Below are 25,883 nucleotides of genomic sequence, written 5' to 3'. Positions count from 1 at the left end.
ATCGCATTCGATGGATCCATGAGTTGTACGAGTTATACGACGACAGTGGACATAGTTCAACGAAATAAGAGATAGTAACTACGCTGGGTAGGTTATGTCGTCCGTATGGATGAAAACACTCCAGCTCTGAAAGTATTCAACAAAGTAACAGCCGGGGAAAGCAGACGAAGAGAAAGACATCCACTGCGTTGGAAAGACCAGGTGGAAATAGATCTGGCTGCACTTGCTATATCGAATTGGCGTCAAATGGCGAAAAGAAGAAACAACAAAGAAACAAAAAGAGGATACAAAAATTTCTAAAATTATCTATAATAATTTTTGTAATTAAGGTCAGCTTTGCTTAGAGAATGGGGAACGTCGAAACATATTTTTGAGAAAAAATAAGTTTCAAAGAATTTAAAGGGGTTTCCGGTCAATATTATAGATGTGTAGGTTCGAACTTTTAGATGTATGGAAATATTACACATTTTTGGAAATATAGATATATAGGTCCATAGTAAAATCAAATTCCTACAGGGTATGTATAATATATATTTCTGTAGTTATGCATATGCTGCTGCAGAATTTGCAAGGCAGTTGACGACTCATGTGAAATGACGTGGTTGCGGTTCGCAGACCGCATCATGCCTCACCGAGGCGTTTCCTCCCGCCAGCACAACAAATATCGCATTTTTGCTACCTATACCGTAATAAGCTCAGCGCAAAGGCAAACCGATCAGCGCCAGCATCTTCCATAACAAACACGAAAGAATGCTTTATGGCAAATGTTGATTTTAGTTTTGTTCTTATTGTTATTATTTGTCATCAGCGTCAATGCCGCCGCTTGGCGTTCGTTGCTGGGCGCGCGTAATCATGGAAATATTTGAAATAGAATAGCAAGGAATAAATATGAACTTGAAAATAAAAAGTAAATAAAAATTGTCATTTATAGCAGAGTCTGCAAGCAATAAAGTCATACATACATATATGCATTCAGATGCAAATATATTATATACATATGTATATATTACAAGTATATGTATATCTGTTTATGCTATATATGTATGTATAGAAATGTGTATTTAAATGACCACATGGCGGCCAGCACGCGCGCTTGCGCCGCAGGCTTATAGAACTACGCGGCAGTGTGGGCAGACGATTCGGTTATTTCGATTTGTGTGGGAGTCTTCTGCTTGTTTTTTAGACAGATTGAATTCGTCAGCACTTGGCTTAATGAAGTTCTCATATAGTCGCTAGTATAAAAACAACAATATACGTAAGTACTTGTTGGCAAAATCAAGGCTGAGTAAGCGCGCGTCATACGTCAGCGCGACGTTGATTGATAACTGAAATAGGTCTCTATGCAAATATGTGTGTACAGGTTCAGAATATTCATACATATGTATTTTACTTTATTGTATACATATGTATGTACTATACAAGTATATACATACATATTATACGAAATCAATAGGTGTGTGCATCCGCTGATCTCGCTTCTCTAATTTCGATATTCGCTTCATATTGAGAGAATGGTAAATTAAGTATAGCTGAGTAGTTTGGTAAATCCACCGAAATTCTTAGAAAGCGGCAATATCGATTTCAGTGTTAAATTGTGATACGAAAATTGTAGATCTTTCGTGTTCTGCAGACATGCCGTATTTCTGACTAAAATTCATAAAAAAAATAGTCAATACAAGCACGTCGACTCTTAATTAAACTTTCCATACACTTGCTATAAGCATCGGTTGGGATGGTTCTCAGTGCTTTCAGCGAAGCTTTGTTACTGATTCGACTCGGTTTCGGACAATTTCGACGTTATATTCGTAAACCCATCTCTCGTCACCAGTAATGATGGGTTGGATGAAGAAATGTTGTCAGGCATATATTTTGTGTTCTCTACTCGACGGCATAGCCAGAAATGAACAGGGTGATGAGCTCACTCGCTCCGCAGCATCCACCAACATGGTAGAAGCCGAATCGTTGGATCCCATACCATAAATGAGCTGTTCTAAGGATGAAGAAGTGGGTAGGGAGGCGTATTGACAACAACTCTTTGGCAAGATGCTAATGGATGGTTACCATCTTAGGTTTAAATATGTCCTCGTAATCCACCTCCCAAGGGACAAACTCAGGCTTCTTGTCGGCTTCTACACTTGCCATTGTAAGCTCAAGAAGCAAGTATATAACAGCCGGTTCTGCGACAAGGAGCCTGAAACTTCAGAACATCTGCTAATTGACTGCACAGCAGTCTGTATGCGCAGGATAGAAGTCCTTGGATCCATGTTTCCAAATGGAGATCACATCGCCTCAATAGCATCTAGCAGTATATTAAAATTTATCAATATGCTGGAGCTAAGTGAGGCGTTGTGACTTAGGAGGGTGTACAATAGATTCTAGGTCGCAGTGCAATCCTCATTTATTAATATAATATAATCTGCCAGGTGTTACTTCGGACTGAGTAGGCAATTGAGAAGTAAAGTCTTCTCTCGACGAACAAAGACCAAACTCTACAAATCACTCATCATCCCCGTCCTGCTATATGGTGCAGAGCCATGAATGATGACAACATTTGATGAGTCGGCGGTACGAGTTTTCGAGACGGCGACATTGACATAGTTCAGCGAATTAAGAGACAGCGGTTACGCTGCTGTCTGAATGGATGAAAACACTCCAGCTTTGAGAGTATTCGACACATTTCGCGCCGGAGGAAGCAGAGGAAGAGAAAGACCTCGCTATAACCGCTTAAGCGGTGTCTACGCTGATTTTTGGTCATTCAAATAATATGGTTTGCTGGAATGGTTTTCGAGATGTTTAGAGTTCGCCTACATAGCAATAAGAACGGTAGAGAAAATAAGAGAAACCAATAAATATTAACAATAATCTTGAAATATAAAGAAATCCCATGACGATTAAGAATGACTTCTGTTAATTCCAAATGGTTCTCGGAGAGCAAAAGAAAGAATAGGGAATTAAAAATTTATAAGACTTCAGAGCTTTTGAAGCTAAGTCTAACGTCTCAATACTGTGAAGATCGAATATCGATTCAGTACATTTGTTGAGCCTTAATATCTTTAATGTTAATGGCTTTATCTTTTTTATTTTTCGTAAACAGAGTTGCATATCTCGGGCCGAATTTTTCCGATCTCTACTTTGTACAAGATATGCTCTCAAATTTTATATTTTCTTTACTATATTAATTTCTGTTCATTTCCTTGCAGCGCACAATCAAGGCACTCGGCCAGACTTGGCACGAAGATTGCTTCGTGTGCGGGGGCCCATGTCAGAAGCCACTGGTGGGCACATCATTTTATGAGCGCGATGGACGCGCCTACTGCAAGACAGACTTTGAAGAATTATTCGCGGCACGATGCGCCGGCTGCGCCAAACCCATAACAGAAAACGCGATTGTGGCACTAAATTCCAAATGGCACAGGGACTGCTTCAAATGCAAGGTGAGTGGGCACTTTCAAACATAAAAGAATCAGTAATATAATAATTTTTTGTTGACAGAAATGCGCCAACCCCATCACGGCGAGCATATTCGCAGTCGAGGAGAACAAACCGGTGTGCACGGAGTGCTCAGCTTAGAAGCCAGCCGCAAGGAAGACAACTGAAGTAATAAATAATGTGAATGAATGCTAAGGACAATGAATAAAAAGACACATAGAAAGCAAGAAAGAGAGAGAGACACAGCGAAAAAGAGAGAGAGAGAGAAAGAGTGCGCTGGCGAGCGCAAGCGTTTAATTACCTGAAAAATCTAGTTTTAAAAGGCAACTCAAATAACAAAAGGGATAAAAGTGAAATAATACACAATGCAAGCAACGAAAGCGAAGAATCTTATATGCAAAATAGAGTGGATTTTGTTTTTCTAATTGCTGCGCTACTAACCAGGAATACCAGGCATAGAATCTACGCATAAGGAAATATTTGCAAGTCTTCAGTTAATCAAAAGTATAAATATGTATGTATGTACTACACAACACACTCACACACCCACCACACGGAAACTACACATGAATTCCACAACACAATCCACTGTACCGAACGCTGTAGACACCCACACACACACACTCAAACACGCCGAGAAATATTTTACTGCCGGACGGACAAAGTGGTTGCTGTGTGAATTTTTTTCTGGGCGCTAGCCTGCCTCACTAAAAGCTCCCTGGCAATATTAAAAGCTCCCTGGCATTATTAAAGCTCCCAAAAAGCTCCCTGGCATTATTAAAGCTCCTTAAAAGCTCCTTGGCATTATCAAAATGTCATGCATTCGAACCTAAAAACCGGCAATTAATTGTTGTTGCTTTTTCTCACACTAACTGCAGGCAAATTTATTCCACAAGCTTCTATTTGCGTTTGATTCGTTTTAAGGAATTTCTTTTCTTCCACTTTTCTTCGTTCTTTTTTTTTGGAGAAAGAAAAAAATTATACTTAATTGTTTTTTTTTATATTCCTAAGACTTTTTTTTACTAAAAATCATGTAAATTGCATTGGTTCGTATATTCCTAAGTGACAAATTTATCTTTTTGCATTTTTGCGATTTTCATTTTCTTCCAAAAAAAACTCAACTCAACAGAACAAAAAATTTTATCTCAACTCAAATTCGAAAGTTCTACTTTTTGGTCAATTCTCTATATAAAATATTATCAATACTCGCCTCTCAAAATTAGTATTTTGCAAATTTGCCTCGAAACCGTATATATAGGTTATAATAACTGTTATGCAGCAACACTGTGGTGAGTTATGAGCATATTCAACCACACTAGACTACTTAAATTCCAAAAAAGGAACACAAAATGCTAACACAACATTCCAGCCATTTTGCAAATATTGAAAAACAATCTAAACTGACAGCTCAACCTGCAACAACAACGTAATTAATTTTCAAAAATACTTCAGCTTCGATTTTCGAAAACAATTTTTATAAGTTTACATGATATACGCTTAAAAGCAGTAATTTTTAAACTTATAAAAATATTATGGGCTAAATATTTTTGAAAATTAGTTGCGTTTTTTAACCTCAAAATGGTTTGTCAACTGTAAATAATTACAAATATATAAATAAATGTCGCATGAACAATTTTTCGTAATATTTCCAAATTAAGTTAATTGAAAATTTTAATATTTACATATACATACATAAATTATACTTGAAAATGTATCACCATATGCATGAACATGTAAAGAATCTAAAATAATAATAAATAAAAAAACCAACAACAAAACAAAAAGTAGATTTTTTTTAATTTTGAAAAACATTTTTGAAACATTTTAAATATAGAAATTTAAATTTTTAGAAGATAAATATGTGTATATTACCAAATCGATTAAAAGTATTGCAATATGAGCATAAACAGGTCACTCACAAAAATTTATCATAGTGTGACACTCTTAAATCTCGCTTTTATGATATCCATATTGAAAATTTTAAAAATTAGTTCGAAAAAAATTGGCAACCCTCCAGAAAAATTGTTTTCAGAAACACACTAAATGAAAGGTTAATATTTAATTTTTAATGCTGTAGAGTTTATCTCAAAATCTGAAAGATTAATCAGGATATGATACGGACGGAAGCATGGCTCGACTCACACAACGACTACAGATATTCTGGGGACGCAAAAAGCAGTAAACTACCTTCTGCGTACAAAGCTAGCACGCCGCAAGAAAGGCAGCGAAAATCACCTCTCAACTCAGCAGACTAATGGCCAACATAGGAGGTCCCAGCCAGGAAAAGAGGAAGCTTCTTAGGTCGGTGACAATCAGCGTCCTGTTATACGGAGTTGAAATCTGGGCAGATGCGCTTAAAAAGGAAAACCGGCGTAAGATGGTGGCCAGAATGGCACCATTCCGCAGCCTTTAGAGTAGCATTAACCTACCGAACAGTGTCAGGCGATGCAATATTAGTTATAAACGAAAATGCCAAAATTGAGCTCCAAGCATACGAAAGGAAAAATATGTGGGAGCTAGAGAAAACATCCGAGAATAACCAGATTGCAATAGAACAATTAAAGAAAGATACAATAACAACAAAACAACGAAGATGGGAGAATGAAAGTCGCGGCAGATGGACGGCCAGACTAATTAAAGATCTTAACTTAAATCGCACAATCGGTCACAAATACTTCAAAAAGTACCTCCACAGGATGGAAAACGGCAGATAGCCGTCATGCCTATACAACGACGTGACATAAGACGACGCTGAACACACATTCTTTGAATGTGGTCGATAGTAACGAGAACGCAGCGCTGAAGAAGACCTGGTTGGCCGATCTAAACGGGGTAATAGTCCTTGGTCGGATAAAATCCGTGTCAATGCCGATGCATAGAACCGACTCTTGTGGGAATTGAAATGTCGAGGAAAAAACTCAAAACTGAGAAGAGATTAACAAGGGGTTCCACAGGGTGTTGTCCTCTCCCCGCTATTGTTTAACTTTTGTATTTCGAATTTCCCAGGGGGAGTTTTCATCACCTCGTACGCTGATGATTGTACGATATTTTCGTCGGGCATGGGAATCGAGGGCATGTGTTCAAAGGTAAACGGCTATCTCTCCGACCTTTCTCGCTTCCCCTCTGCACGGAACTTAACACTCTCCTCTACTAATAATAACAGGGGACTCCACTCATATTCAGATTGATGGCATCAAAAGTAGAAGGCTTTTTCTGTATGTATTAGTGAATCAGAGAAGAATTTTGTCTCAGTTATTATTTTGAACTGCTATCAGTTTTCGAAACGAAGAAAATATATTCAAAAGTGTTTTGTAATTAAGATATCTAAGAAACTGTTCATACTCTTCACGTGGTATATTAAATTTAACACGAATACGAGTATGTAACGCTCTGAAGGAAATGTCGGAGATCGTATACGGTTTGTATATAAATGATCAGTCCAAAAGAAATCAGGCAAAAATTAACTGGTTCCAAATGTAAACTTTTGAAGTAACTAGTTTTTATGCTTAAAGCTTTGTAAAGCAACTCTGAATGCCTAAAACTGGATCCTGTTGCTTTATTAAGAAGTGGTGTGTTTCGGTAGCACCCGGCCTTTTGGGAGGGCCCCCGGCCAAAAAAGGGAAGAATGAGCAATACCAAAGTGAAAACGATGCTCATTGTCTTTTTTGACATCAAAGGAAACGTCCTGAACAAACTGTTAATTTATTTTTGACCTTAACTAGTTCCTAGGTAACCAGTTCCGAAAGGAACTGATCCAAAAGCAACTAGTCCCGAAAGTAACTGGTCCAAAAGTAACTAGTCCAAAAGTAACTGATTTCAAAGCTAATTTGGAAGTAACTAGTTTTTAAGTTTAAAGCTTTGTAAAGCGACTCCGAATGGCTGAAACTCAAGCCTGTTTTATTTTGGAATATACTCAGAGATCTGAAAATTGGACTTCTATTTCGAAGCAAGGACCAAATACTCGTAGAAGCAGATGATCCACCAATCATCAAAATATAGTAAATATACGGCTAAAATGTGCTCAGAGGAGCTCTGATTTTTATAGGAAGTTGTCATAAGATCTGAACTTGCATGACTGGCTCAGTCGAAGATTTATATTGGATCTTCTATCTTCTTACCAACTGAACTTAAATTAATTTAAAGAATGTGTCGACCTGCGAGTATAATGGGAACTAAGAACAATTTTTGCAACATTTGTGGGTAACAAACAGAAAAATATGTATTTTTTGATTATTTAAAGTGAATATTATATAATATATTTAATTTTAATATGAGTTTACAACTCTTTTTCATAAGAGTCTAGGAATATTTTGAATACAGTTATCGAAAATCAAAACAAAAGCTCAACTAACGCATAAAAATTTTGATTTAATTATTACATAACATTATATAACAGGCATTTGAACACACATGATTTCATGTACACCACAAAATAACTTTTCCCCAAAAACTTACTTTTGAACACGAAAGTACAAAAAAAAAACAACATACAATTTCGAAACGGGGTTAATTTTGGAGTAAAAAAATCGTCAAACGCTTGAAGAGACAACATATTTGATAAAGAACTCATACTTAGCACGAGTTCAACGGCCGATTTCCATTCTTTCTATGAATAAAAACTTTTATATTGTTGTTGCATTGTCAACAATTTGTTTTTCACCGACGTTGCTGCCACTTTCGTTTTTTGCTGAATAATGGTTTCTTGAGTACTTTTCACAAATAATATTTTGAATTATGTAACACTGGAATATTTTGTACTACACTACGAATTTTGGAATATTTTTTTTTGCGGTCGTTGCAATTCGTTTCTATGCATTTTGCTTATTCCTCGTTTGCGACATCTGATTCACACAACTCAAATGAGTATTTGACGGTTGTGGACGTTGGCGTTGACTTTGGCATTAAGTATTCGAGTCTTATATTCTAGAATACGAGTATACATAATAGAATTAAAGCATTAAAGGCTTGGGTATTTGCAAAACTTTGTAGCCATCCATAGAGGGAAAAGAGTAACCCGAAATATAGTAACGGTAAATAACGTGTATGTACTCACCTTCTTCTCGATCACCGAGCCGAGCGTTTGCATAATGGGCTGCAGCACCTGACGCATTTGTTCCTTAGTCACAGTTTGTAGTGCCTCAATGAGCGCCTTGTTAAGTGTCGGTAATTCCTCGGAGTTCATGCTCGGTTCGGCTGGTGGCGCAATCGGATCCACGGCGATATTTTGTGCGCTTTGGAAAAGACCCTACGTGTTGGCGAAAAACGTTGTTTGAGCAAACTTTTATTGCAGCCGAGAAGTCCAAAACCTACCGAGCTCCTTGCCAAATCGTTGATATGCGTGGAAATTTGATCGCCATCCGGTTTAGTGATCACCATTTGAGATGTTTGCGGTACGGGCGCAGTTTCGGTGTTCGATTTCGCCTTCGTTGTTGTTGTGCTCGGTTTCAGCACGCGTCGTAATTTCGGTTTGCGTCGGTGATTGTAGTGATTCTTCGGCACCAGTTTCGGTTCGTACATATTCAGATCGTTCATGAACATTTTCAAGCTGTAATTGGAGGCAGTCTGCAAGTGTAGTGATTTTAGAAATAGAATAATATATTAATTGAAATCTGTTGTAGAAAGGAATGTGAAAACACCTTGTCGAAACTTGCTTTACGATAATTATCGCGTGCCGTAAGGAAACGCTCCTCGTGCATGTCCTCCAAGAAACCGAGAAACTTGGCGCAACGTTCTTGCAGACACTCGATTATGGCATCGTTACGATCGAAGATTTGCTTCTCCAAACAAATGCTCACTGTGGTGCTGGCCAACTCAATGAGCGTGTTCAGCTTTTGCGGCACTTGATCGAGCAGAAAGTAGCGGAGTTGTTTGTAGTATGTCTGCAGTGATTGGTGGATGAGCGTAAATATGTTGTGGACACGCTGTGTAGCCTCATTGGAGACGGCGCTGCAGAGTTGCTCCACCGAAACTACACGGAGGTCTTCGATCTGTCAAAAAAAGTGGTTTTCGATATAAGTAAAATTGAAAATGTTTTAAATAAAAAATGTTTGCCTTACCATGCCCTTTAGGGGATATAGAAAATTACGCGAGAATCTCACAGAGAATTCGAAGGCATTCTTCTGACGTCTGGTCTTCTCATAATGACTATCCGGCACGTAGAGCTCCAGTAAGCTTATGCTGATAAAACAGAAGGGATGCGTGTCATTAACAGAAATGTACAAATGTTAGGTTAGGTTGAATTAAAATATGAAATATGGTAAAGAAAAGGAAGTGTGTGTCAAAATTGTATTTTGAAGTAAAAAAAAAAATTTGTCAATATTGGGCTTTTTTGGTTCGCAGCCTGAGGTCATCCTCTCAGTCAAGTTTGGACATACTTATGCCATTATAATCGGCCTTATCTTGTCGTGATTTACCGAAAATTGCTTTCTAACTACTCAGTCGTAACTGGTTCATCAGCGTTAACGATTAACCTGACGCTCCCTCCCTCATCGATTTCTTTAACTACATTTTCCGTTCCAAACACGTCTCTTTGATGTTTTATTTCGATTTGGAATGGCTGTTGGGTTTTGGAGAACTATTTTCATCTCAGAAGGATATTCCTCACGGCCTACTGACGCGTGTCCCGTCTCATTTTAACACATGTCTTTAACAGGGAACGAACTCAGTATCAACGGTTGCAGTTGGCACCTCTAACCCTTGCCCAATGATGAGAAACTGTCACTTATATTCATAGAACCTTTCCCAACTTCTTTTAGATATCTAGATTTCAAGAACTTAAAATCCAACTTATAGGAGTAATCCACTATCTACTCGTACTAATATTTTTAATACCAACCAAATATAAACTTCCATACTACGGGGTTTGTCCGGGAAGTAATAGAACTGAGTAGATTTAAAAAAGTATTAAACCAAACGTTACAATTCTTCAAAAACTTTCAAAATAGGCTCCTTCTGCTTCGATGCAGTGCTGCCAGCGCGATTGAAGGCGTCACGGAAAGAATTCTCCGGACTAGCCTTGGGAGCCGAGGTGTATGCTGCTTGGACTCACTTTCATCGGCTTTTTCAGACAAGTAAATAAAAAAGTCCGGGGCCCACATCTGGGTTGTAGGGCGGCCCAGGCTTGGTTAGATAGCTGTTCACAAGAAAGCAGAGGCGTTGTCGTGGTGCAACTTACAACTGTCTGCGATGTCTTGTCAGACCCGATTGACCCTTCGTTTAAGTCTCTTGAGAACTTCCACGTAAAACTTGGCGTTCACGGACGATGTCTTCGATGTCAAATGAGCATCATTTTCATTTGGGATTTGCTGATTCTCCCGGTTTTCATCAGAGACTCTTCTCAGCACTCCAAAAAGACCTGGTGCCATCACAACACACCACTTTTTGCTAAAGCAACATCTCGGTAAGCCTGCTTGATCATATCAACCGTCTCTGTCGCAAGTTTACCGAGTTTCACATAGAATTTAATCGTGTACCTCTGTTCTAACGAACGTTGCGTTAGCGGCTTGGATCACTTACAGAAACACGTCTCGCGGAAATGTTTGTCCTGACTCTCCAGGTGCACGGAGACAACTGACCAGCCGCTCGATCGTTAGCTAGGAACGTCCTCTACCGAATTCAGGCGATGCGCGCACGGTCCATAGTATAGTCGCGGCGGTAGAAAATTTGTATATACATTAGGGTGATTCAAAAAAAAATTTTTTTGTTTTTTTTTTATTGGTACTCGGAAAAATGGGTTCCTAGACACCTCTAAGAACTCCTCTCCAAATATGAGTTTTTAATTGTAACGGGAAGGTCCTCCGCCTAACGGTTTTCTATTTTTTCTTATTATCAGATAGAAAAATTTATATCTCGCTTCCAACTACTTGAAAAAATATCTTGTTAATTAGGTTTTGTAGGAAATTGAATGCTCTAAAATATGGTCTCTTATGATTTTTTCGTAAACCCAACCGTTTAAAAGATATTAACGGTTGAAATTTGACTATTTTTGGAAAAATTCTTTATTTCTTGTTAATTTTATAACTCAATGAAAAAAAATTATTATGAATGATGAAACACATAGTTTTGTAGGAAATTTACTGCTCTATAAAAATGGTCTACTATGATTTTTCGATTAAGTTAAGCGTTTACGAGATATTCATCGTCAAACATCAATGCATATTAGGGTGGATCAAAAAAAAAAATTTTTTTTTTCGTTTGGTTCTGTGAAAAACAGGTTCCTAGACACCTCTAAGAAATCCTCTTCAAAAACCTATTCATAATAATTTTTTTTCATTGAGTTATAAAATTAATAAGAAATAAAGAATTTTTCCAAAAATAGTCAAATTTCAACCGTTAATATCTTTTAAACGGTTGGGTTTACGAAAAAATCATAAGAGACCATATTTTAGAGCATTCAATTTCCTACAAAACCTAATTAACAAGATATTTTTTCAAGTAGTTGGAAGCGAGATATAAATTTTTCTATCTGATAATAAGAAAAAATAGAAAACCGTTAGGCGGAGGACCTTCCCGTTACAATTAAAAACTCATATTTGGAGAGGATTTCTTAGAGGTGTCTAGGAACCCATTTTTCCGAGTACCAATAAAAAAAAAACAAAATTTTTTTTTTTTGAATCACCCTAATATACATATATATTCTTTCAAAATGCTCTAGCATAGCACGGTCCTTAATTGCTTGTGGGATGTTCAAAAATATATAAATTATTTCCCGGAATCTCTAGACGATTCCAAAAGGAGGCTCATTGGTGTTTCAGGTCAGATTATCTACAATTTCGAGGCTTACAACACAGTTCAGTTCTGCTCTTACGACTTCGTGATCCCTTTGACAGCTGTGCTGATATGAAATCTATAGGGGTAAGTAAACTCTAAGGTTCTACCTCTCGTCCAACGTAAAGAGGATACTATCACCACGATATATAATCTTTTCTGTAGTTCTCAGCTTTTTTTCAAAGACATTCCCCACTTTTAAAGAATCATTAAGCTGAGGAAACCAACGAGTACCTTATCTGAGTACATATATAGTTGTTATTTAGACTTACCGCAATTTATCCAGCGTTTCGATAATACGTTCCTGTGTGCTGGTCATTTTTGCAAAGATCGCCATCTTCTCCATTTTCAAATCTTCAATCGACTTAGTCAAAATTATGTTTTTCATGGAACGCAACTCGTTGGAACTGATTTGGTTCAATTGGGAGTTACGCTCTTTATGTGGTCTTGGTGTGGTTGTCGAGGATCTCTTGCCACCTGAACGTGGTGTGCCTAGCGAAGACTTCTCAGCCGGCGAAGAGATATCCGGACTACGAGCTGTTAACTTTTTGCGTGGATTTGGTTTGACTTCTTCAGTTGGTTTATTCTTCGGTTTGGCGCACTTCTTCTTGGTATCCTTGCTGGTTGCGATAGATGGCTCCTTCTCTACGGTTGGCGTGGGAGATTTCGTGTTGCGATTTTTGATAACCATTTTAAATTGCTGGAGACGGTCGAGACAAAATACAAATTATTTTTATAATATATAAATTATTTATATTAAATTATTTTTAGAGAATTATTTGATTTTCACATGTCACTCACATTCTGCTTCAAGACCGCTTTCTTTTCTTCTTCGCGCTCGTCGGTCAAATCCGAGTATCTTAATGGTGAGACATTCTTCAAGAAGCTCAAGTTCATATTGGGAATTTCCGACTACAAAAAAGTACAAATATGTAAACAAATACAATCAAATCAATAAAAAATAAACGACAAAATTTCAATTTTTGTGTTTTGGTGCGTGTTTCTTTTTGACTTATTGGGTACATACTTCGAGTTCGACAAACTCTGCCAGGCCACCGCTGCCATTCGAATTGTTCGTTAACTCTTCGTTTTTGGGACGCGCACCACAATATTTTGTGTATTGTTCGCGCTCCAGCATCTCGTACTCCAAATCGCTATCCTCTATTTCGTAAGTCGACGGATTGTCGTCATAACTGTTGAGCGCATAGGTGAGCGCCATGTTCGGCAAACTCGGCGGTGGCGACATATTCTTCAACATCATTTCCGGTGCGCTGATCTGTATGGGCAATTGCAGCTCATGCGAGTGCATTGTGTAGGTGACATTGGTCGGTAAACGTTCGGACTTCTCCGAGAATTCGGCGAACTTGATTTCAGCTGATTGCGCCTTCTCCATGGCCGGCTCCGCGCAAATTTCCACCCATTTCGCTTGCGGCTGACGAAATTCCTCAACCACCGTCGGCATTACAGTTCGCGATGCGAACAGTTCATCCTCCTCCGGCACATCGGGCAATTTACACAAACCGCTATGCAGTTCGCGTCGCATATGTGGCATGTGCATGGCGTGTGATTCGTAAAGCGGTTCGTGCGGCAAGTCAAAAGGATTGCAGAGTATTTGATCCTCCGAAGTGGGCTCCGAACCATACAAATCACCATCGCCAATGCAATTATCGTCGCTATATTCATACGGATTACAGAGTAGCCTGGGCGACTGCCGCGGCTCGACAGTGCCGCTGCCATTGGGAAAATCATGTGTCGAGTTGCGTAGTATGCTTTTCAATGCCATGGACGGCTGCATGGATTTCGTGGTGTCTTTCGCTTTTGCATAGGTGTCGGTTGAGTTTTGTCTACGCAAGTCGCCGTAGCTCTTCACTTTGCCGATCAGCTGATTGATCTCCGTATCACTTAAGTTGCGTACACGCCCGCCTGCGTCACCGCGCGACACATGCGTCTCGACATCCGCATCACGTCGGTAGGGTGTGTGTGTATCGTTGACGCATGGCATTTTCTTTGCTTTGCAAAGCCGATTCAGTATTTCCTTTTTGCGATTACGTTCATGGTCCGGATCGGTCTGCTGTACCTTCTGTATCAGACGTTCCAAATGCTCGGGGCGTGTGTACTGCGTGGAAGAATTAGTTGAAATATTGGTTTTAAAATGTAATGCATTAAAAATACTAACAAAAATAATTTCAAAAAAAGCGGTTCATGTAAAAAGAAATTTTCGTACAACGCAGTTTTACTCAGGCGCTTCTAACCTCAAAAATTATTTTCGCTATATTTTACCTTAAATTCGAAATTCCTTGTTGTCGTGCTCAAGACGGGATCATCGTGCAGCGAGAATCCATAGAATTTCTTACCATCGAATTCATTCATCTTCGGCTTTTATAGTTTTTATCTTCGCTTCAATTGTGGCTCTTATAAAAATCCGTCGTCCGTTTCTTGTTCGTCTGCCGTTAACTGCGTCAGTTTGCTTGCTTACCAATGCAGCTATTCTCTGTTTCGATGCCTTGCTATCAGTTGTTGGTGTGTTCACAGATGCCTGGTGAATTGTTAAAAATTTTCAATACAAAAATTGCAAAAACCAATTATCAAATATAAAGTGTTATAAAAAAACTTTTTGTAAATGTAAAATTGAAAAATATATATTCACGACTGAATAGATAATTTTTTTTTTCGTATTTTCTTCAATGCTGAAGTAACTTACAAAGCTGCCTGAGCAAACGAAATTCAAAAACAATTTTTGTAATTGCAAATGGAAATTGAAAATAGCTAAAATATTGAAATTGCCCTTTTTAGGGAACGGTGAAATGAGTAGTATGCGTGTCCGCTGGCTTTGAGTTGACGCGTTCAATGCTCGTCGAATGCTCGCTATGAGTTTTTTTAGTGAGCTGCGCAGGTGGTGGCTTTATCATATGGTTAGAAAACATTTGGCTCTAAAATATTCTTATTTGGTTATAAAAGGGGTTGAATGACTAAATGCCTATGAACATATTTATATAATTGAATTATAAGAGAGCCGAAGAGTGAATATTTCAGTCAGTTTTTGAGTAGCAAGAATACAATGAATTACAGAAAAAAGGAAGAGAGAGTTAATTTGGTCGAAACGCTCTGAAATATTCCGCGATTGAGTCAATTCAAGTTTGCAGTTTATATTCACCATTAAAAAAGTACTGAAACTTAGCGAACACTAGTCCTTATGAATGAATTCATACATAGTTAGGTCTGTGATTATCATACAGCACAAACTTCTTAAGAATATAAGGATTAAGTAGAAAGCGAGGTTAGATAGATAGAAGATTGAAAATAATTGAGGCTTTGCTCTGCGATCTATGGTCTATTGTGCCCTCTCCACATATCACATATGGTCACAGAGGTACCTTATCATAAACAATGCCCAGAGCTGGCATGTAGATGGAACCTAGGGCTTTGAGCCCACTTCTACAAATTGCTGGGCCATCTAAAATTTGGAGTTTCATGTTCCAGTTTTGCGACATACAGTCAGTTTGCGTAAGAGGCTATGCCCATGTTGGACAAGTGCTTCTTGAACCTGTAGCACCTTGTTTTGAGCATGATAAGGAGATGAAATTTGTCTCCGGGGAGGTTTACTATATGCGCATGGGATGTTACTTTCATTGTTCTGATTTGAGAAACTAGAAAATAATAATAGAAAAAAAAAAATTAAGAAAAAACTTTTAGTGTTGTTATTATAGATGTCCATGGAAAGGTTGAAATTGCCTTCCAGTTTGCCAGCATTGGCATTGAAACTCGTCAATGCTATTACTGATAGTCTGTCTTCACTATACTAGCATCAAGTCACTTAATTATCAGACTCGTTTGAGTGGCTAGTCATAGCGGAATTGCTGGGACCTACCAAGTTTGTGAGTTCGCAAAAGAGGGCTCCATTGTCTCGATCCCTTTACTTTGGGAACAAATTGGGTCTCACTTGCTCTCTTTAGTTTCAGTGTTGGAGCTTCAAACTTCGTGTTAGCTTGGCAGGCGCTGGTTACCAAAAACCTCCTATAACTGCGATATCCTTTTAGTCTAGTATGAAATGCTGGAGATCGACTAAAGTTCTTGGTCTCAGCCGTAATCTTAAGAGTACTTACTGGACATTGTCGAAAACAAATTCTTCAAAGTTGAATGGAAGAAGGTGGGATATGAAAATCTTCAGGTACTTTCTCCTCCACTGTCACAATATACTGGTTCTCAGCTGTCCATCCAAGTGGGTTTTCGGGTTGACTTTTTAACCGTCATTATTTGTCATATATATTGTCAAATATATTGAATTACGGTATTATGGTCTTTAGTCGATTATATCAGACAACAACAACGAAAACTGGATCATTCAACTTCTGCTTCAATATTTCTGACACCTCATAACAAATCGACTAGGGATAGTTAATACAATATTTTGAGTAAAAAAATCATTATTAGAGGATGTCATGAAACCTATATCACTAACGATGAGCCTTGGATCTATGCTTAACACCCTTTGAAACAGGCAAAGGTGAACCGAAACCGAAAAAACCACGTCAAAGCATGTCAAAAATTAAGGTTTTGTTGACAGTATTCTTCGATTATCGAGATGTCGGGCACTCCGAATTCCTTCCGACCGGTCAACAAGGAACACTATTTGAGTGATTTTTCGCCAAATTATGCCACAACCACAATATTTGCCTGATTTAGCTACTTGTGATTTTCGGCTATTCAGCAAACTCAAACGACCGCTTCGGGGAAGCCGTTTTGAGTCAATTGAAGTCATTAAAAGTAAATCGCTAAGCCCATTGAAGGCTATTAAGGAAATTGACTTAAACAACTATTTCGAGGATTAGAAAAAACGTTGACACAAGTGTATTGACACCGATTTTGAAGAATAAATTAAGATTTTTAAACTTATGAACAAAATCTTACTCATTTTTGTTCATAGTAGTATAATCATCTGGGGTCATGTGTAGAAGTTCACACAAGTGAGGAAAGTTCTCTGATCGCCATTCACTTGGGAGTTGCCAGAAACGATTCTTTTACATATGGCTCAAGCAGCTCACGACTTCCGGTCTTTGGCCAAGTATCCTCTGGGTAGCCTAAGAACATCCGTTTTAAGACGAGCTAAAGTGAGAAGGCGAAACATCCCCTACATAGGGTTGTGCGCTAGGTTTGGGACCTGTCACGTAAAAAAAAAACCCCAATGAAAACTTCGGCTATAAACGCGTAAGCGGTATCTACGCCAATTAAGAAGAAGAAATATAGTCCTTAGTCGGAAAAAAAAGTACGTCACCATTCATCGGTAGGGCAAGGTAATTTCGAAGACATTGCGGGACAGAAAAATCTCCTCAATATATTGGGCAAATAATTTTAAATTAACGTATCAAGGAAATGTTTCTATTATCGATGATTCGAGTTTTGGTTCCAAGGCATCGAAGTTAAGTATAATTAGTCAATAAACACGATTGCTTGCCTTATGTTTCAATGTGGACCTAGCCTTATTATTACTTTTAGTATTAAAAAGCCGCAATATAGTATTTCCCTTTTTCAATAAATAAAAAATGTATTTCTTTATTAGTAAACGGTATAACTGTGAATAGTTTTAAAAAACTACATACAATAACAGTTATGAAACGGAAATAGGTTTGAGCTTGCAACAAATGTTGCGATGGACAATTGGAGACTTAAAATACTAAACTAATATTAAACATTTTAAAAGCTAAGTACTGGTTGTGTAATAAATATGTTGTTGTAAATATTTTTATATTTTCGTTTTGCTGCTTTTTGAACGCCATTATTGTCGCTTATACAGATAAAAATGCATTTACAAAAATATTTCAGAATTTTCAACTCGCATACAATTTAATAATTTATTTAATTTAGAGTTTTAATAGAATAATGCAGGTATATCGAATGTACCATTACGCTATGCAGGCAGTGTATTTTCACTGTTCACTCTCCTCTTCACATTTATTTTCTTTTAATTTGATTAAAATTCATACAACTTATTTGCTTATTTTGTACGTTACTACCCCTAAGAGTCGTGCATTGCTCTCGCCACTGCTCTTCCCACGCGCCCTGCTGCGTTGGCTTCTCCCAACCTCACTGTGGTGAATCGAAATCCGCACGGCTGGCGATGTGAATAACGGTGATTACGATGAGGAAGGTCAACAGCAGAAAGGCCAGTTTCATATCGACGAAGAGGGCGAGTCAAGAGAGCAAAGATCAGCCGAAAATATTCGAGTACAAACTGTTAAGGCCACTACTGATGGTGGAGAAAATGCCGCTGTCGCTGTAGGTCGTCGGGCTAGAGGGACGATAATGCTGTTGTGGTAACGGTAAGGGACGATAGAAGGGTACCGTGGTGCCTTCGTTGCGCTGTGAAAAGGTGAAGAGTGAGAATAGACAATTGTTATATGAGAGGGACATAAGCGGTACTTGTATAATTTTTGTGAGAATGCTTGATTTGAGTCATGCTGTGTGCGTGAGTGCCGTAAAGTATGCAATGCTTTTGGATATGGCGTGAATGTACACTGTGAGAAATATTATGAGTGATTTATGATTTAGTTTTTGGTGAAATAGCGAGAAATGTGTTATGGGCTTGTGAAGTTGTGATGAGAAGTGAAATTGCGTGCGAGTTTTTGTTTTAGTAAATGTATATGTAAATGCATAATTAATGGTATGACATATTTACAATAAAATTTCAAAGTTTAATTAATAATATTTAGTGGAGAAGCTATTAATATTTGATTAAAAATTATTATTTTCAAAAATATTAGTTACTGTTAAAAGCTTGGCAAAAATACTAAATTATTTGAAATAATTGAGCAAATATTTATTTACTTTTATTAAATTATTTATATAAAAAAGTGCAGTTAATATATTTTCGCATATTTTGTATGAGATTAGCTTTAAATTTTAAATTTTCTAAAATACTTACTCATAGATACTATAATTGCGTAGGAGTGTTTTGGAGGAGGGGGCGTGTTACAAGCAGTTTATCCAGTACCAGCACAGAGCAAATAAAAATTGTTTAATATCTAAATTTTGTTTCAAAAAATCCTTAACCTCAAAATAATTTTGAAATAACACACAATTTTCTAAAATATAACATATGTACAAAAAACAACTAGTAATGATCGGATTTGTTTTTGACTAAAAAAAAAATAAAAAAAAAATTGGCAAAATAATATTAAATTTTAACGAAAATGTCGAAATCGGATTGTTCGTAATTTTTATAAATAAAGATTAAGAAATTTAAAAAGGAAAAACTGGGAAAATTTTTTAAACTTTTTGTAATCGTTTTTTGAGAAATCAGTTCGAAATCAAAATATTTACAACTTATTTTCAAGAGGTCTACTATTTTGCTGAGGTTGAGTAACCCCAAGAAAGAGGAGTCTTTCTAATAATATTTATGAAGGGTGATCCAAATAAAGGTACTTTGTCAGTAGCCTTTATTAGAGTCGGGCCAAGCGGTTATGTTATTTTTGTTCAGTATTGTTTGGTATTTTCACCCGCCTTGAGAGCCAGCTTCCTGAAGACATTCAGTAATTGCGATTTCATCAAGAATAAACAACGGTTTGCTGTGGCCAGTAACCAATCGAAACGCTCAAACGAATCATCGAAGATTTGATTCAACGGATCGACCATCTGAGAAATCGCACCATTTTGAAGGTCACGGCACAGGCCCACGAGGCGAGATAATGCGCACACCAAAAGCTACCTTCAATAAATTCGAACCAAAGATCGTCCAAGTCAACATCCTACAAATCAGGTATGAAGAAGAATTAAACGTGGTTCTATAACGTTCCCCATTGACATTCACATTATGGTTGTATTACAGCTTTATTTTTGAATTTTTGCATTAGTTCGATTTTGTAAACCCGTAAATCAAGAACCTTCCGCAAAATCTTCCATAAAGTGGATCGGCACAGCACCATATGTTGCACGCGATGTTGCATGGACTCATTTAGATCTTTTGTATCAAATTTGTTTCTTTTAAAGATGGTCGAGAGATCGTTGAAGACGTGCCTCGTTCTAGACGACCTTCGACCTCTTCAACTGATGAAAATATTAAAAAAGTGCCTCCATTGGGCAAGTGTTAGAGAGATAGAGAGAGAGTTGACCTTCTCTCGCGAGCCCGTTCGAATGATTTTGGTAGATATTTTGGGTATGAAATGCGTTCTTGGTCGACTCGTCGCGATAAAGCTGAAATTTCTTTAAAAAGAGTACTGTAAGTAGGTCTCTTTGGACATGCTTAATCATGCGAATTCCGTTCTCACATTTAAGGTGAGCATTAGACAACGGTTTATGAGTTTGACATGCAAAAAAGTCAACAATCATCGGAATGGAAGGCAAAAAACGAGTCGAAACCAAAAAAAAAAGCATGCCAAAGCTGCTCAAAAATCGAGGTGATGTCAAAATTCGCTGAACAAGCTGAAGGCCATTCCAAAAAGTGCTTTTGATAAGAGTTTCGAGGACTTAACTACTTTGTTGGCATAAGTACGAGTATATTACAACTGGTGGGGATTACTTTGAAGGCGTAAAAATAAATATTAATGAATAACAAAGTATTTTGCGTTTTATTTAGTATTTTTGGGTACTTTTTTGTCACATTGTTTAGAGATGTCAATTTAGCGACAAAATGATGTCTTGATTAACACTTCGCTATCGGGGTAGGGGTTAGAGAACAAAAAGCTTGATATTCTGCTTTGAGTTCACAATACTGCGTGTATCAGTAGTGTTGCTGGATGAAAAGATTTTCACTAAGATAGACCTACCACAGGTTCCTATTTGCTTGGTAATTGTGTTTTTGATCATATTTCGAGACTAAAAGGCATTACTTTAGTATTTCTATAAATTCCTTTAGTATTTCTTGATTAGCTTAGTATAAAAATAAGTTTTCTTCAACCTTGAAAAACATTTATTTACATTTTTAGTTACACCAAAAAGCTTAACAAGACAAATATATCCAACTTCCTTTACAGCTAGATTTTTCAAAAAAATTTATCCGTACTCTTCTATCTAAGGCTTAAAACGTAATTAATTAATAGGAAAAATTATTCTATCTTTATCACCACTACTAGTGCCCCAAATTATTTTTAAATTATATCTCGCAGTTGTTGTTTTTGTTGTTGGTGGTGAAAGTAGCTGAAAACGCAATATATTTCAAAAATAAATCCCAAAAACCAATAATAATATTAATTATTGTGAAATTCAACAGTGTTCAAGGAATACATGAAAGGAGTGGAATAAATATATATAAAAAAAGAGAAAAATATTGTTGCCACATTATAGTGTAGTTAAATATGATAAAAATAAATATAGTTATATATAAGTATGATTATATAATATATAAATATTTACTTAAGTGCAGCATGCAGTTGCATTTCTTGCTAGTTTTCAGCGGTTATATTCAATATAGATATTTATTATATTTACAAAGTATAAAAATATAATTTATGGGCATAGAAAAATATATAGATAATGTTAAAATTAGTGTTTACTCACCTTTGAAGGGGTCAATGAGACATTTAGCAGGGTTGGATGTTGTTCGACAACAATGAATTCCACCTCGCGAGGTGCGTAGCCCTCCGCAAAGACCTAGGAAGGGTGATGTAATGTGTGAAGCAGAAAAATAAGTATATAATAACGGGAGTTGTGTTAAGGTTAATTATAATGAAATACATATGTATACGATATCTTAGTGTACTTCAAAATACGAAGGCGGCCCGATGAGCACAGAAGAAAAACGGTCTTACACCAAGAATCTTGTGGGTAGCCAAAGCACATCCGTTAGAAGGCGAGCTAAAGTGACAAGGCGAACCATCTCCGACTTCCACGGTTGTGTGCTGGATTTGAGACACACCGTCTCGTAAAAAAGTCCGAAAAACAGCCCACTGTGGTAAATTCGGCTATAATCGCGTAGGTGAGCTAATGCGTTGTTATGGTAGAAGATCGGCAAATTAGAATTTTTGTTCGATTTGGCGCCGAATGAGTCCAATAATTCCGCATGGCAGAACCAAGGTCAAGGTCATTAAGAATCAAGGGAGATGAAACCATGTGAATTTCACAAAACGGTGGCTATTCTCTCTCGGTCGGATTGGAAGATTTCGTCTTTTTCGAAGCAAGTTATGAGTTCAGAGTCTTCTGTTATGTTATACTGGGGTAGTTGTTTTCGGGACACCGGGGCGAGATGGTGAGAGATCGGCAAAACAGATTTTTTTTTTCAATTCAGCGTCGAATGGATCCACAAATTTGGCATAGTAAAACCAATGTCAAGATTATCAAAGATCAAGGTAAATGATATCATGTGACTTTCACAAAACGATGGCTAACCTCTCTCCGTCTGTCTTATTCGAAGCAGGTTATGAGATCGTGGTTTTTTATTATGTTATCCTGCGGTCGCTGTTTTCGGAACAGCGAAGCGAGAATAATCAAAGATCAAATAATCAAATCAATATGCGACTGAGTTGGAGCTCGTTAAACCAATTTTGAAACCATATACAGCAATCAAGCTCTCATTGATGTCAAGAAACATATTGCTAACCGATATTACTCTTTTTACCTTTTTTCAAATCCCCGTATACGCCCGATTCCAGAGGGGATTAAAACACAACTTCGATTCGGCTGTGACTGAAATTGAAATAGTCATCACCGAATGTATACTACTCGACAGCAGTTCTTGCGGGGAGGCTAAGTCCTTATCGAACCAACCTCGAACTACGGCACATAAGAGCTTTACTGACTTTTATCTAGAGCTCGCTAATGACGGAACTAAACTACTACTACTCGGTTTAACAGTTCTTCTCACATTTTCAAATAAATATACTATTCCATATATTCCTTCAATATATCCGAAGGAAAATGGCACCTCGTGCAGGCTCACCTCTAATTTATAATAACCGGGCAGCAATATTCTCCAGAACTCGCCATGCTTGGTCGTCTGGAATCCGACATCACGTCCTTTAATCTTCAGCGAGGCGCGTTCAATAGGCGTACCTGTGGGATCCAACACGAATCCTTGCACACCACGATGAGCCTCAGCCAAAAATTTTATCATAGACTGCGGAGTTAAAAAAATTATTTTTATATTTATATTTAAGTGCACTTAAATCTCTACTCACCAACTGATTATCCTCCCAGTACTTTTTCAACTCATACGCAGGCGGATATTTACAGCATGAGATTTCCAACGTCACCTCCATGCAACCATACCAAACGTAGTTGTAATCCTGCATGCCACCGGTGAGTGGATACCAGGCAGCGCCATTCGTAATGCCATTCTCAAAGGCGGGTGTTGCCGATTTACAAGCCACACCACGTGACATTTTCGCGTGATTCTTCGCATAGACGAGTGATAAATGCTTGAAGATGTCATCGTCCGGTGTGAGTGACGGGGCCGCCGAGTACGTTTGGAACACTACGCCCAGGGGACATGTTGGTGTTAAGGAAAAGGTACGAAAGAGAGAAGAATTGTTGAACATTTTTGTATTTGATTTATTTATAAGGGTCATTATATGATTAAATTTGTGAATAAATGCTCGCAAATCGGAACTGGGAGCTACTCACTCGCGCACAAAGCCGACGATCGACAAATTCCTTTGAGCAGCCATGTTGTTGGTAGGGAATAGGAAAGGAAGTTGGTAATACAAATTTATTGATCGGTAAAACTTAAAAATATACAATTAAATGTGCCAATCATGAGTAATGTGATGATGCGAGAGGATGAGAGCGAAGTAGTGGTATTATATAATGACCAGGAATGCAGTTGAGTTCAGGATTGTATCGATTAGGTACTTTATTACAGTTAGGTCTAAATACTAACTTTTTTACTTGTTTCTGTTGGGTCTAAATACAAAACTATTGAAATTATTTTTCTCAAAAGTTTTCCTTCAAGGAAAAAGATCTAAAGTTCGGCTCAACCTTGTTGAGTTTATGTCGAGTTGTTCTAAGCATGAACCCACGCACATGTTATTCAGATAGAGCATACTGCTAAGGATCCAGTTTCGAACGAATCTCCTCAAGTTTTTGGTCTAAAATATATGCAATGGGCAACAATTGGACAACTCTTGAGTTCCTGAGATTTCTGCGACTGCTCGCCCATCAGCTGATTCTACGTTACTCAAGTATTGAAGGCGTCACGGAAGACAGTCTTAGAAAAAGCCATGAGTGCCGAGGTGGAAGCTGCTTGAATCCCCGCTGTCGTCTCAAAATGTTTGCTTTTCATCGGCTCCTCAGGCAAGGAAACAAAATAAATAAAGTTCGGGGGCCTACATCTGGGCTGTAGGGTGGCTGCGGAAGCGTTTGGATGCCGGCCTTGGTTAGGTAGCTGTTCACAAAAAAGGCCGTCTGAGTCGAGGCGCTGTCGTGGTGCAACTTCCAATCGGTTGCGATGTCTTGTCGGACCCAACTGATCTTTCGGCCCACCAAAAAGGCCTGGTGCCACCGTAACACCCCAATTTCTTGCTGAAGAAACATCTGGGTAAGCCTGCTTGATCATATTAAACGTCTCGGTCGCAGATTTACCGAGTTTCACACAGAATTTAATCGCGTACCTCTGCTCTAACGAACGCTGCATTTTCGGCTTGCACCACTCACAGAAATACATCGCGCGAAAATGTTTGACCTGACTCTTTAGGTACTTGGCCACCAGCTGCTCGCTCGTCAGCTAGGAACGCCCTCTACCGAATACAATCGGTGCGCGCAGGCTCCGAAGTACAGTCGCGGCGGAAGAAAATCAGTCCTATTATTTTCCGGACAAATCCTGCCAGAAATCATATACATTGTGGTTCTAATACAGACTTCTTGTGAAAGCGGCATTAGGATTCTCCTAGGTATGACAAACTCGACAACATTTTTCAGAGGTTAGTTGGGTCACTTTTAATCTTCCATGCTTCAAATGTTGAATTGTGTTCCTTAATCTAATCCTATTCTTAATACAATATATAGTTTCGAAGCTTGTATTTGAAAGCCATTATACACTTTTCCTCCATTTTAGAGTTTTTATACTCGTTAATCCCTCAAAAATTCAGAACTTGTTATATACTTACTAGAGTTTGGCGTGTTATCATAGGGGTAACTCGCCACTAAAGCGCCGCCATGCAAACTGCCACTCAAGACAAACTGTATTTTCGATATCCAATCCTTTACTGCATCGGTTTCGGGTTGTCCACGCTTATTGTTTTGCTTAAAGTAGTCGGGGAAGTTGCGATTCAAATCGAAACCTCGGGCATTATACCTGCAAAAGTCAATATTATATGTATCTCATAATAGCCACAAACATTACTGCTGCTGCTCACCTGCCCTGCCCACCATCACAGGCGCCCTCTTTAGAAACCGCAAAGCCATCCGGATTCATTGATGGCATGATGTGTATGCGTGTATTGTCCAGCAGCCATTTCACATACTGATCGGTATTGTAGCTGGTCACGAAATACTGTATGAGATGCAGCAGCAACTCACGACCCACCGGCTCATTGCCATGGATATTGCCCACATATTTCACATCCGGTTTACCGATCATATGCTCGTAAGGGGAGGAAGAGACCACCATAACCCACAGATCTCGTCCTTGTATCGATTTGCCAATAGAGTAAAGTGCTGTTAGGTTTGGATAGCGAGCGCTTGTCGCTCTGAAAGTGAGACAAGTGTGTGAGGTTAGAAGGATGAGTAAGTATTTGGATCTCCAATTTTTTTCTCTCTTGTTT

The 25,883-nt window shown here is 38.1% G+C and overlaps 3 protein-coding genes across 8 annotated transcripts in view; 1 reads left to right on the top strand and 2 right to left on the bottom strand.

Moving 5' to 3' along the window:
* LOC105227449 (transforming growth factor beta-1-induced transcript 1 protein) overlaps positions 1-4,555 on the top strand; it is a 37,386-nt gene extending 32,831 nt beyond the window's left edge. For both annotated transcript variants that reach the window (XM_019990745.3, XM_049455618.1), the window contains exons 4-5: positions 3,201-3,434; positions 3,493-4,555. In XM_019990745.3, the coding sequence (XP_019846304.1) occupies positions 3,201-3,434; positions 3,493-3,570 (312 nt within the window). In that variant the 3' untranslated portion in view covers positions 3,571-4,555. The remainder of the gene's footprint in view (positions 1-3,200; positions 3,435-3,492) is intronic.
* Positions 1-14,897, bottom strand: part of LOC105227515 (uncharacterized) — a 60,188-nt gene extending 45,291 nt beyond the window's left edge. The window contains exons 1-8 of one of the 2 annotated variants that reach the window (XM_049455608.1): positions 14,476-14,897; positions 13,223-14,311; positions 12,997-13,107; positions 12,468-12,895; positions 9,486-9,606; positions 9,081-9,416; positions 8,740-8,991; positions 8,483-8,674 (exon numbers count right to left, since the gene is read on the bottom strand). In XM_049455608.1, coding sequence (XP_049311565.1) covers positions 8,483-8,674; positions 8,740-8,991; positions 9,081-9,416; positions 9,486-9,606; positions 12,468-12,895; positions 12,997-13,107; positions 13,223-14,311; positions 14,476-14,565 — 2,619 coding nt within the window. In that variant the 5' untranslated portion in view covers positions 14,566-14,897. Of the gene's footprint in view, positions 1-8,482; positions 8,675-8,739; positions 8,992-9,065; positions 9,417-9,485; positions 9,607-12,467; positions 12,896-12,996; positions 13,108-13,222; positions 14,312-14,475 lie in introns of both variants that reach the window. The other variant, XM_049455607.1, reaches the window with a different exon arrangement.
* Positions 14,898-17,706: 2,809 nt separating this feature from the next.
* LOC105227459 (carboxypeptidase D) overlaps positions 17,707-25,883 on the bottom strand; it is a 51,294-nt gene continuing 43,117 nt past the window's right edge. For 2 of the 4 annotated variants that reach the window (XM_049455610.1, XM_049455611.1), the window contains exons 4-10: positions 25,476-25,808; positions 25,227-25,414; positions 23,746-23,775; positions 23,301-23,596; positions 23,063-23,239; positions 21,685-21,777; positions 17,707-18,552 (exon numbers count right to left, since the gene is read on the bottom strand). In XM_049455610.1, coding sequence (XP_049311567.1) covers positions 18,400-18,552; positions 21,685-21,777; positions 23,063-23,239; positions 23,301-23,596; positions 23,746-23,775; positions 25,227-25,414; positions 25,476-25,808 — 1,270 coding nt within the window. In that variant the 3' untranslated portion in view covers positions 17,707-18,399. Of the gene's footprint in view, positions 18,553-20,271; positions 21,325-21,684; positions 21,778-23,062; positions 23,240-23,300; positions 23,597-23,745; positions 23,776-25,226; positions 25,415-25,475; positions 25,809-25,883 lie in introns of those variants that run through there. The other 2 variants (XM_049455613.1, XM_049455612.1) reach the window with 2 other exon arrangements.

Source organism: Bactrocera dorsalis, chromosome 4 (assembly GCF_023373825.1).
Source record: "Bactrocera dorsalis isolate Fly_Bdor chromosome 4, ASM2337382v1, whole genome shotgun sequence".
Taxonomy (NCBI): domain Eukaryota; kingdom Metazoa; phylum Arthropoda; class Insecta; order Diptera; family Tephritidae; genus Bactrocera; species Bactrocera dorsalis.
Note: the sequence above shows the minus strand (reverse complement) of the source record. Positions and strands in the feature narration are given on the sequence as shown.